At 37.0% G+C, this 12,361-nt stretch overlaps 2 protein-coding genes across 2 annotated transcripts in view; both read right to left on the reverse strand.

Moving 5' to 3' along the window:
* STRN3 (striatin 3) overlaps window positions 1–12,361 on the reverse strand; it is a 122,431-nt gene that overhangs the window by 6,642 nt on the left and 103,428 nt on the right. Inside the window, exons 13-16 of the mRNA XM_037741732.1 lie at window positions 11,635–11,758; window positions 7,375–7,696; window positions 5,927–6,067; window positions 2,405–2,512 (exon numbers count right to left, since the gene is read on the reverse strand). Coding sequence (XP_037597660.1) covers window positions 2,405–2,512; window positions 5,927–6,067; window positions 7,375–7,696; window positions 11,635–11,758 — 695 coding nt within the window. The remainder of the gene's footprint in view (window positions 1–2,404; window positions 2,513–5,926; window positions 6,068–7,374; window positions 7,697–11,634; window positions 11,759–12,361) is intronic.
* Window positions 10,614–12,317, reverse strand: LOC108310533 (developmental pluripotency-associated 5 protein-like). The gene has a single exon (XM_017537592.2). It carries the CDS (start codon window positions 11,779–11,781, stop codon window positions 11,473–11,475), a length of 309 nt encoding a protein of 102 aa, XP_017393081.1. The 5' UTR covers window positions 11,782–12,317; the 3' UTR covers window positions 10,614–11,472.

The following is a 12,361-nucleotide window of genomic DNA, read 5'->3' on the forward strand; positions in this document are numbered from 1 at the left end:
TTTTAGTAGAGACGGGGTTTCACCATGTTGACCAGGATGGTCTCGATCTCTTGACCTTGTGATCCACCCGCCTCGGCCTCCCAAAGTGCTGGGATTACAGGCTTGAGCCGCCGCGCCCGGCCTTTAAATGAATTTTTAAAGAACTTCTTTGAAAACACCATTATCTGAAGATAACTCATACTTTCATGTAACTCAACAGGGTGTGTGTGGGGGGGAGGGGAGGGAGGGAGAGAGAGAAGGTGACAGAGAGGATGTCAATTGAGAAATAGGTTTTTCCATTGTGGTCAGGTGCGGTGGATAATGCCTGTAATCCTAGCACTTTGGGAGGTTGAGGGAGGCGGATCACTTGAGCTCAGGAGTTTGAGAACAGCCTGGCCAACATGGTGAAACCCCATCTCTACTAAAAATACAAAAATTAGCCAGGCATGGTGGCACACACCTGTAGTCCCAGCTCTGTGGACGGCTGAGGCACCAGAATCACTTGAACCCAGGAGGCAGAGGCTGCAGTGAGCCAAGATCATGCCACTGTACTACAGCTCTGGGCTACAGAGCAAGACTCTGTCTCAAAAAAGAGATACTTCCAGCCATACACAGACTCTTGTTTTTTTTTTTTTTTTTTTTTCCTTTTTTTTTTTTCCTTTTTTTTTTTAAAAAAAAAAAAAAGGATTTTTTTTTTTCTATTATTTGGAGCATACTGCTTCAATTATCTTCATACTACTAGTTCCTAGACTAGTTAACAGAAAGAATAAATAGGTGGAGTTTGGAAACAATTTGAAAGAATATGCTCATTGAGACTGAATAAACATTTACTGACCACTTTCTTGATTTCTGTTAACAAAATAGCTCTACAGACTCTCACCTTTTGCTTTTAATATAACTACTGGAATTCCTGCACTTTCCCATATAACTGTAAATCATCAATAATTAGTAAAAAGAAATCTTTTTAGAAACACAAAGGAAATTAACCCGTCTGCTTTTGTAGCAGAGGAAAACATTTTCGGTTTCATAAAAATAGTTCAAAGGGGAGGAGTGATTTGATAAAGTGTTAAATTGAGGCTGGGCATGGTGGCTAATGCCTGTAATCCCAGCACTTTGGGAGGCCAAGGCAGGTGGATCACATGAGGTCGGGGGTTCAAGACCAGCCTGGCCAACACGGTGAAAGCCCATCTCTACTAAAAATGCAAAAATTAGCTAGATGTGGTGGCAGGCGCCTGTAATCCCAGCTACTCAGGAGGCTGAGGCAGGATAATCCCTTGAACCCAGGAGGCAGAGGTTGCAGTGAGCTGAGATTGCACCACTGCACTCCAGCCTGGGCAACAAGAGCGAAACTCAGTCTCAAAAATAAATAAAGTGTTAAATTGAGAACACCGGCCGGGCGCAGTGGCTCATGCCTGTAATCCCAACACTTTGGGAGGCTGAGATGGGAGGACTGCTTGAGTCCAGTTTTTTTCCCCCCCCAAGAACAGCCTGGGCAACACAGTGAGTCCCTGTCTCTATAAAAAAAAAAAAATTTTTTTTAAATAATTTTTTAAAGAGAACATCCACTTGAATCTTACGTCCTGTGTACAATGTAGACCTGTAAATATTCATTTTGTCTGCAATTTGTTAAAAATAATCTGTCCATGAAAGTGTTTGAACAAAAGGGTTTTATCGTTAAGACTCTACAGACTAAAACGTATTGCCATTTTCTATATAATCTTCAAAGAGAAACTTGTAATTCTGGGTTACTATCTTACTTGATAACTTGTTACCCTGTAACAGTGTTCCTACTAACATTTACATTTCTTATTTAGAAGTCCTTCAGTACCCTGTTTTAGCCTCTCCTCAAAGTAGCCTTTCTAGCTGTCAGACCTTTCCTGAAAGAGAACAGGCAATATATGATATACTATTCTAGGTAATGACTAGATATAAAAGAGGCCCAAAACAAACAAAAACAATCACACATCTACGGCTAAATTAAAATCTGATTTGACTTCAATACAACTGGTGTATTTCCTTACAACAAGAAATACAGGGAAGATAATAAACACTATGCACTATAACATCATTTGATCCACTGAGAAATAGTTTTAAAAATACATCTGAAATGCCAAACACCAAAACAAGACCTCTTCCGTCATACTTAATTCATAACAGAATATGAGGAAAAAATTTCAGATGGAAGGATCTACTTACTAGCACGACATGAAGAAATCATATTAGCTAGGCAAGGTATTATGTCTAGTTAAGGATAAAACAACATAAATTATAAGTATGCAAGATTAAAAAAAGCAAAAATCTGAGTTAAAATGGTTTCATTTTGCAATTTTGTATCTGAAAATTCAATAAACCTTATATAAAATAGCATTTTTGATCATCTCAAATTTACAGTATTACTAATATGAAAAGAAAACAATTTGCTTACCCGTTTTATTGTCAAAAAATTTGATGTGTCTATCTTCATGAGCAGTTATTGTAACAGGAAGGGTGGGATGACTTACTACTCTGTTGATATGATTATTAGATTGTAAACCTGAAAAATAAAGGCAATATGTTAAAATTAAAACCTTCAATAAGAAGTTGGATAATGGCTTTTTAAATCATGCTTAAATATACAAATAATTAAAAACCAAACTTTTTGCATAAAACAAAAAATCTGAGAACAAGGACTCTAGAATTTTAAAAAATAAGTATTTACATTATCATGTCCTATAATACACACTGTACTAGGCTCAAATTTAGAAAAAATGATCAGTGTTTTAATGCAGCCCTTTATTGTAGGTAGTTTAGAATTTTTAAAATATCTACAATTATTACTTCTAATAAAGAGTCCATAAAATAATTTTTATTTTTATTTATTTATTTTTTAAGACAGAGTCTTGCTCCATCGCCAGGCGCCAAGCTGGAGTGCAGTGGCGCGATCTCGGCTCACCACAACCTCTGCCTCCTGGGTTCAAGCAATTCTCCTGCCTCAGCCTCCCAAGTAGCTGGGACTACAGGTGCGCACCACCACGCCCAGCTAACTTTTGTATTTTTAGTAGAGACGGGATTTCACCATGTTGGCCAGGATGGTCTCAATCTCTTGACCTTGTGATCCACCCACCTCAGCCTCCCAAAGTGCTGAGATTACAGGCGGGAGCCACCGCACCCAGCCATAAAATAATTATAAGCCTTTAAAGAAGGAAAACATTCACAACTGCTAGTCAGACGTTTATAAGGAACAATCCCCATCCTACCTACACTGACAAAAACAAAAAAAAAACAAAGAACTGAATTAATGCTCTTTAAAGATAAGACTTTTTTCTTTACCAGTAAGCTGTTACTTTTTTTTTAATTAAAGATGAGGGAGAACAGAGAAATATCAAAACAAATAAATTAGAGAAAAATCTTCAATATTAATAGACTTTAGATGATTCTCTATGTGCACCACAACTCATATATTATACCTAAACACATAAAATATATATCTACACACACACACACACACACACACACACACACAGAGTTATAGTTACCTATGTAGGGTCATTTAAAAAAATAAGTTTGAGGAGACACTGGGACAGAGACCTTAGAAGGTAATTTTGGTTTAAGATCTGACCATGGCACCATGTAAATATTTTACATAATTATAAAACAATTTTTTTTAAGAAACAAGGTCTCTCACTCTGTCACGTAGGTTGGAGTGCAGTGATGCAATCATAGCTCACGGTAACCTTGAATTCCTGAGCTCAAGTGCTTCTTCTGCCTCAGTCTCCAAAACTAGGACTACAGGCACATATCAACATGCCCACTTAATTTTTTAAGTTTTTGGCAGAAATGAGGTCTCACTATGTTGCCCAGGCTGGTCTCGATCTATTTTTTTTTTTAAAACTTTTTTTTTTTGAGACGGAGTCTTGCTCTGTTGACCGGGCTGGAGGGTAGTGGCGTAATTTCGGCTCACTGCAACCTCCACAACCCAAGTTCAAGTGATTCAACTGCTTTGGCAACCCGAGTAGCTGGGACTACAGGCACGCACCACCACAACTGGCTAAGTTTTTGTATTTTTAATAGAGACAGGGTTTCACCGTGTTAGCCAGGATAGTCTCGATCTCCTGACTTTGTGATCCGCCCGCCTCAACCTCCCAAAGCGCTGGGATTACAGTTGTTAGCCACTGCACCCAGCCAACCAGGCTGGTCTCCACTCCTAGCCTCCTGCTATCTTCCTGCCTTGGCCTCCCAAAGTGGTGGGATTACAGGTATGAGCCAATGCACCCAGCTGACAGTTGTTTTTCTAAAACAAATTAATGAAAATCAAAAATAAAATTAAACAAACGAACTTAAGTATATCCAACTGGTGGGACAGCTACAAAGGAAGAAACTATTCCAAGTGACTTTAAAGCACAGTAATTAGATTGTATATCCCTAGTGGAACATACCCTAAGTACAAAGTTTTATTATCAATATTCAGTCTTTTGGTGGTAATGGTACTATTATTGAGACGACTCTGTGTATACTGTGGGATAAATCAAATGAGAAACAATTCTGTTGAGAACCAAGATAAATCTGAATTTGAAGTGGAGATATTTTACTTTTAAAAAAATGCTTATTTACTAGCTCTGTCCATTGAAAAACCTAATATAATGAACAATGCAGGAGCCATGAAGACCATGAGGATCAACCCAACAGCCTAGCACCCCAACTGCAGTCTCTAAATGCCATTTCCCACTCAAAGAAACCACAACTCCTTAGATAAATAGCTGATTTCAGATCTGGGGGCACAAAATGAACAAGATGAACCTAAAACATCTTGTCATATATCATAACAGTAAGCTACCAACAACTACCAGGGTCATGGCAAAAGGACTCAGGAGCCAACCTGAGCCCCACTGAATTAGCCCCACTGGCCAAAATGAAAGGATCTGAGCAGCGATAAAAATTATACCTGCAATGAATTCAAACATATCAAATACATTTACAACCATGAGAGAGTACCATGATACCAAAAACAACACCCAAGACAAACTGGTCACCTGTAGAGGGTGCTAGCAAACCACCTCAATATTTTGAAAACTGGTAAATAAAGGTGAAAACCAAAACCCAATCATTTATCTTGCCTTTCCTTAATACACACTAACCCCAAGGTAACCAAATTACTGATAAGGAGATGTTCCTTTTTATAGGAATAATCTAGCTAATAAATGGAGAGGGAATGATAAAATTAGGAAATCATTTTTCAGTAGAAAATGAATTAATGAACCCAGGGAATAATCAAGACTGAAAGCATCACAAAAATATAAACAACCAGAAAATACTTACTTCTGATAAAAGCTCACAAATTACTTACGAAGGAGAGTTGCCAAAAACATTTTAAAATTTTAAAAAGAGGAAAAAAAAACAGTGAATCTGAATTTGAGTAAGTCTCTAGATCTACAATTAATTCACAGAAAACAGAGAAGCACGTTAAATAACAGGGATGCAACTAGCAAAATCCAGACTATGGGAAACTTGACAAGACAAACTAGCCAATTTCTTCAATTAAAACAAAGGAATATAAAAGAGATGAAAGGGAATCCATGGATAAAGAGAGAACTGAAAGACCTATCAACCAACTGCAATACATAAATCTTATGTGATCCTATCTAAATAAACTGTAAAACACACACCACATACTGCACGTACAATCCTGGACGTTTAAAGACAGGTATTTAAGCTGAATTATGAGTATATCAGGTTCATTATGTTATTTTCTCTACTTTGACCTTCATATTGCTCTAGTCGTTCCTCTTTTCTTTTATGTCCACCCAAGCTTTTAGGCACAATTTGAAGAAAGCAGAAATAATTGTAACATTATGAAACAATTTTGCCATCCTAAATTTAAGTAGTCAAAATATGAAAATTAGCTAAAAGATCACCCTCTATTGTGTAATAATCCTTTTCAAGGTTTCAAACAAACTCCATGAACACTTACCAGAATCTACCTGTGATGAAAGTATCACCAATGACTGTGATGTTTCCAAATCATAAATTACTGCACTACCAGTGTTGAAAGAGGTTACCATATGAGCTGGATCACAGCCTATGAAGTCAACTGATGTAGGTATTCCATGCTCTGAAATGAGCCCAAAGACAGACAATGTAAACAAAGTAATTTTGAAATCTCTACTTTTCTAATCAGAAAAAGGAATTGAAATATTCTTGAAATACTGTTATCAAGAAATATCTTTTCCTCAATTATTTAAAAACTTTATTTATAGCATTTTATTTAACATTATAAGAAAAATGTATCTACAGGGTTCATAAACAGTAAATACATGCAAAAGTTATTTGTTTTACTACACATTTTCTTCTAAAGGATTAAATAAAATCCTAGTCTTTTGGCCAACTTGCCAGTTATACTTCTTACTGTAAAATGATAAATTGGCATTCTCACATAACTGTTTTGGGAGACTGGTTTACTTGTCAGAGATTTCTGTAGGCTTTTATCAAGCAGCTAATACAAGTCAAATTTATGGACTCATGAAAATGGCTTGGACTCTGGAATCAGCTGATGCAGTACTTCCCCCTAAAATGGCCTGAGTAGCAATTTCTCTCCTTAACATACTAAATTAAACTAGCCAAATCAATGCACAATTAAATGAAATATGGAGCCAAGCTAATTAAGTATCTAGATGAAGCCAGAAACAAATACCTAAATGAATTCTTACTTCTAAAGCTTGGATAACTGAAAATTAGTAGGATCACTGAGGTATCTAAGAGACACAAAATTATACATATACTACTCACCTAAAATGTTTTAAAATAATATGTATTTTTATATACAAATAAAAGGTTTAATTTAAAAAATTTAAAATGACTTGGAAAATAAGACCAGTAAATGTCTTCAAAAGGTAAACTGGTTAAATCCTTTTTTAATAGGAAAATACTTAAAATCATTAAAATAACCCAATTTGCACTTTTCCAGTTAGAGGTTCAATAATTATGGCTGGACTGACTGCTCAACTAGGATGCTCAGGGTCATGGAACACATGGTTTATAGGTATGCTTGAGACTATGATCCCTTCAGACTTTGTGGGTTGGGTAGTCGTGTGGAACAGGTGGTGTCCCTAAGAGTATCCTTATTTGTCTACTGCACTATTATATATAAGTAGTTTTACATTTTAAAAAACTGGAATAAAAAAGGAAAAAAAAAAAAAAAAAAAAAAAGCACTGCACTGTGGGATATAGTTGTAAAGCACTTAAGAAAATGACTAGGAGTAAAAAAATGACTAGGAGTAAAAGGAAAAATAAAAAAATAAATTTTACAAAATTATTTCAATATCTTTTTGGAGGAGTAAATAAATCAATTACTTTGCCCTTTATATATTCCAAATTGAAAAAAAAAAAAAAATTTTTCTCACAGATGCAAAATTTACTTACTTTTATCTCCATTGTAAGTGCAAATACATGGCAATTTTTCTTGTGGATTCCATAATCTAACAGTGCCATCTGCTGAACAAGACAGTAATTGATTTTTTATGCCACTATAAGCAAGAGCCCAAACTGCATCTGTATGACCAACTAAAGTGCCAGCTAGAACATTTGGCTCTGGGAAAAAAACAAACAAACAAAAAATTAGGTTAAAGAAGTTTAAAAGATACTTTGATAAAGAAAACTTACCATATAACTGAGTGTTATGAACACAAATAAAGGCCATAAGAAGATAAACCAAAGTGTACACAGTGGCTATATCTAAGAGTAGAGTTATGGCCTATTTTTATCCCCTCCTCCCATCAACATTTTTCTGTATTTTCACAATTTTCAATAAAGAAATATATGCTTAAAAAAAAAAACAGCTTTCTTGAGATATAATTTACATACCATATAACTCACTCATTTAAATTATGTAATTCAATCATTTTTGGTACGTTGTTCAGAGAGTTATATAATTATCATGACAATCAATTTTAGGAAACTTTCATCACTCATTAGTCACTTCCCCCATTTCCTCCTCCCCACCTTTCCATAAGTCTAGGCAACAACTAATACTGTCTCTATAGACGTGTCTATTCTCAACATTTTCTATAAATGGATCATATAATATGTGGTCTTTTGTGACTGGGATCTTTAACTGAGTATGTTTCCTTTCTTTCTTTTTGAAACAGGGTCTTGGCTGGGCGCAGTGGCTCACGTCTGTAATCCCAGCACTTTGGGAGGCTGAGGTGGGCGGATCATGAGGTCAGTTCAAGACCAGCCTGACCAACACAGTAAAACCCCATCTCTACTAACAATACAAAAATTAGTTGGGCATGGTGGTGCACGCCTGTAATCCCAGCTACTCAGCAGGCTGAAGCAGGATAATCACTTGAACCTGGGAGGTGGAGGCTGTAGTAAGTCAAGATTGTACCACTCCACTCCAGCCTGGGCAACAGAGCAAGACTCGGAAATAGGGTCTTGCTCTGTCACCCAGGTTGGGGTGCAGTGGCACAGTCACAGTTCACTGCCGCCTTGACCTCCTCGTCAATGAACATGTTTTCAAGGTTTATCCATGTTGGAGCATGTATCAGTACATTTTTTTTAGTGCCAAATAATATTCTACCATATGGATATATCATATTTTATTTATCTGTTCCTTAACTGATAAGACATTTGACAGCTAATAACATTGAGCATAATTCTCTAGTAAACTCCTCCCACTTTCCATGAATGGTTCTTATCATCTCCACAATTCTCACAGCTCCCAACCTCTCTTCCTCATGAATGACTATGCCTCATACTTCACAGAGAAAATACAGCATTCAAATAATGCTCTATGTTTCTTATCCCCCATCTTCTTGCTACCTAATTAATATATAAATGATTAGGAGTATCTAAAGGTTATCTCCTCCTAGCTTCCAGATACAAGCAATGAATCTGTTCTCCATCCTATCAAAGGCCAATTCCACCAGATGTGTTAGTACCAGATGGCACTAACTTGGTATTATGTTTACTGATTCTCTACTAAACAAACTCTCCTCTTTGGGATCATTACTATAGTGGGGAAAAAAAAAACAAAAAAACACCTTGTTCCAGAATCTCATAAACAAGAAATCTTCATTAATCCTACCCTACCACCCCTTCTACCAAGCGGCAAAAATGTGCTTTTTACCTCCTGTTTACTCTTCAAATCACTCCAGTGGTTTCTGATACCATTACCACACCAAAACAATCCTTACTAAGATGACTAATGACGATTCCTTTACTCTCAAATTTAATACTTTTCTTCAATGATACAAAACATTTTGTTGTTGTTGTTCCTCCTATTATATTGCTTTTTATCCATATAGTCTGACATGAAGACTATATGGATAGTCCCTTCATCCTTCAGTCTTAGCTCCAGCGTCTAACCTCTAAGTGGCCAAGACCTGGGTGACTTGCTAGTCACTTATAAAAAGGAAACTTTCTATCACATTATTAGACCTCTCAGCAACATTTGAAAGTACAGACTGCTTCTTTCTTTTCAAAATGCTTTCTTCTTTAGCGTGCTTCCATGATTTCACACTCTCCTACACTTCCGTCTGTCTCTTGGCTCATACCTCCTCAGTTTCCTTTGTTGGCTCTCTTGCTCTAGCCACCTTTCCAGTGTCAGTTACTGAGGACTTTAGTTCCAGGTTGTCTTCTCTTCTTACATTAAACAATACATTCTCTCTGTATCACACATTCTTACAGCTTAATGTATCATCAGTAGAGAAGACTCTCCATGTTTTTATCTTCAATTGAGATCTCTTTGGGCTCCATATTTGTATATTACCTACTTGATACTGTTATCGTTTAACATGCCTAAAATCTGAACTCACCATCTTAAATCTCCTCACAGCCCCCGTTTCAATAAATGCTCCCATCACATGCTCAGTTACTCTTGTCAAACACTCAGGACTGATAATGAAAATGTTCTGAAATTAGTGATGATGGCTGCACAACTTTGTGAACACAGTAAAAACTACTGAACTGTAGACTTTATTTTTAATCATTAACTTTTTTTTAAGATATGGGGTCTTGTGGCTGCACATTGTGGCTCATGCCTGTTATCCCAATACTTTGGGAGGCCAAGGCTGTAGGATTACTTGAGCCCAGGTATTTGAGAGAACCCTGGGTTACATGGCTACCATTTCTACAAAAAATACAAAAATTAATGGGGTGTGGTGGCTCACACCTGTGGTCCTAGCTACTCAGGAGTATGGTTTGAGTCTGGGCAGCAGAGGTTGCGGTAAGCCAAGAGCACGCCTCTGCCCTCCAACCTAGGAGACAGAGTGAGACGCTGTCTCAAAAAAGAAAAGCACTTCAAAAAAAATGACTAGGAGTAAAACGATTATCGTAACTTTTACAAAATTCTTTCTTTAATTAAATGTTTTATTGAGATATAACTTGCTTTTCAAAAGAAACGAAAGAAAGGAGGGGAAAGGGGAAAGGGAAAAGAGAAAGGGGAAAAAGGAAAGAAAAGGAAGAAAGAGAGATGGGTTCTTGCTCTTTTGCCCAGGCTGGCACCATCATAGCTCACTACAGCCTTGACTTCCTATACTCAAGTGATCCTTCCAGCTCAGCCTTCTGAGCATCTGGGACTATAGGCACATGCCACCACATGTGGCTGATTTTTAAATTTTTGGTAGACATCAGGTCTTACTGTGTTGCCCAGGCTGGTCTCGAAGTCCTGGCCTCAAGTGATTCTCCCGCCACCTCGGCCTCCCAAAGTGGTGGGATTACAGGCGTGGGCCACTGTGCCCAGCCTGAACTGTATACTTTAAAAGGATGAATTTTGTGATATGCAAATTACATCTGTTATAAAGCAGTTAATTAAAAAACACATACAACCAAATTAAGAGTCACTCACTCATCACTTTATCTACTCAACATAATTTATCAATAAATCCTTTCTATTCTACCACACTTCCCCAGTGTATATCTTAAAACCACTTCTAACTGCTCTGCTACCACCACTCTAACCTTGGCAATATTGTCTGTCACCTAGTTTACTGGACTATTGTATGACAGCAGCCTCCTAAATGGTATTTCTCTTTCCACTCTTCTCACCCCCAATTTATTCTTCTCACACCAGACACAGTCACCTTTTTAAAACCTTACATTTATCAGATAACTTCATGGCTTAAAACTCTTTACTGAAAGTAGCTTTTATTCTTCAGATTTTGGCTTGAATGTCACAATTTTAGATAGACCTTTCTTAATTCTTCTAGAGAAGGTTCTGCCTTTTACTCCCTCTTACAGTACTCTATCGTTGTTTTTTCTTTAATTTTTAAAATGGGGAAGAAAAACTTTTATTGGCAACTATCAAAGAGATATTCACAACAAGACTCAGACCCAAGGTAGAGACACCTAAACAGATGATTTTCCCTCAACTCCTCAGGCTTGGAACAGGTTTTAAACCAAGCTGGAGAAATCACTCCAGCTCTGGCCACAAACTAATCTCTACATCCTGGCCTTCATCCTGGTTGGAAGCTGGTTCAGTTCATCCAAGGGCTTAGTTCGAAGGTATTCATGGCTTCCTCAAGTTTGAGCATCCGTCGTTCCTGGTTGCTGGCGGTGCCACTCAGCCATAGGCTGGGGTATCCGCTTGGCCCGAAGCTTGTATGTACAGGAGCTGTAAACCACAACCTCAGTGAAATCTGGAGACTCCAGAGCCTTCAGATCGAGCATGGCCTTGCTCACCTGCTCAATGTAAGGGATTCGACATCCGTCCCGGCCAAACATGGCTTCCAGCAGCCACGTCTGGACCTGGAACACTTCTGGATCTTTCAGGTCTTCGGGAACTTTTACCCATGGTGGGATATTTCTACGTTCCAGGGGCGTTCCCATCTTATGACCCTCACAAACAAAACCCTATCGTCTTATCATTTATCACAATTTGTAACTACACATCCCATCGCCTTGCTTATTTGTTTTATATCTCTACTTTCCATTAGACTAAATCTTATTTCTTGACATAGTACTTACCACAATGCCTAGCTAATGTGGACACAAAGCGTGTGTTAAATAAAAAGAACAGAGTTCACATTTTGTTTTAATGTTTTATAATTATTAACAATGTCCTTACAAATATATTTGAACACAAGTGCAGGTAGGTCTTTTCTGTAGAACAGATTTCTAAAAGCTCCATTTGTAAGTCAAACGAGGTTTTTGTTTGTTTTTTGAAATTAAAAATGTTTTTGTAGATATGAGCTAAGAATAACAAAAATTTTTTTGGCTCCAAAAAGTTGTAATGATTTACACCCTTGCTGTTGTTTCCATTGTCTTTTGCTTGGTATTTTTGAAATATATAAACTATTTCTTAAGTTTAAAATTTTCTTATTTAGATTATATTTTGTTTCCTTCTCCTTTTTGTAACTACTACCTAAATTAACATTTTAATTAATATAGTTTTTTTTTTTGTTTGTTT

The sequence above is a fragment of the Cebus imitator genome, unplaced genomic scaffold, assembly GCF_001604975.1.
Source record: "Cebus imitator isolate Cc_AM_T3 unplaced genomic scaffold, Cebus_imitator-1.0 Scaffold104, whole genome shotgun sequence".
NCBI classification, from domain to species: Eukaryota; Metazoa; Chordata; class Mammalia; order Primates; family Cebidae; genus Cebus; species Cebus imitator.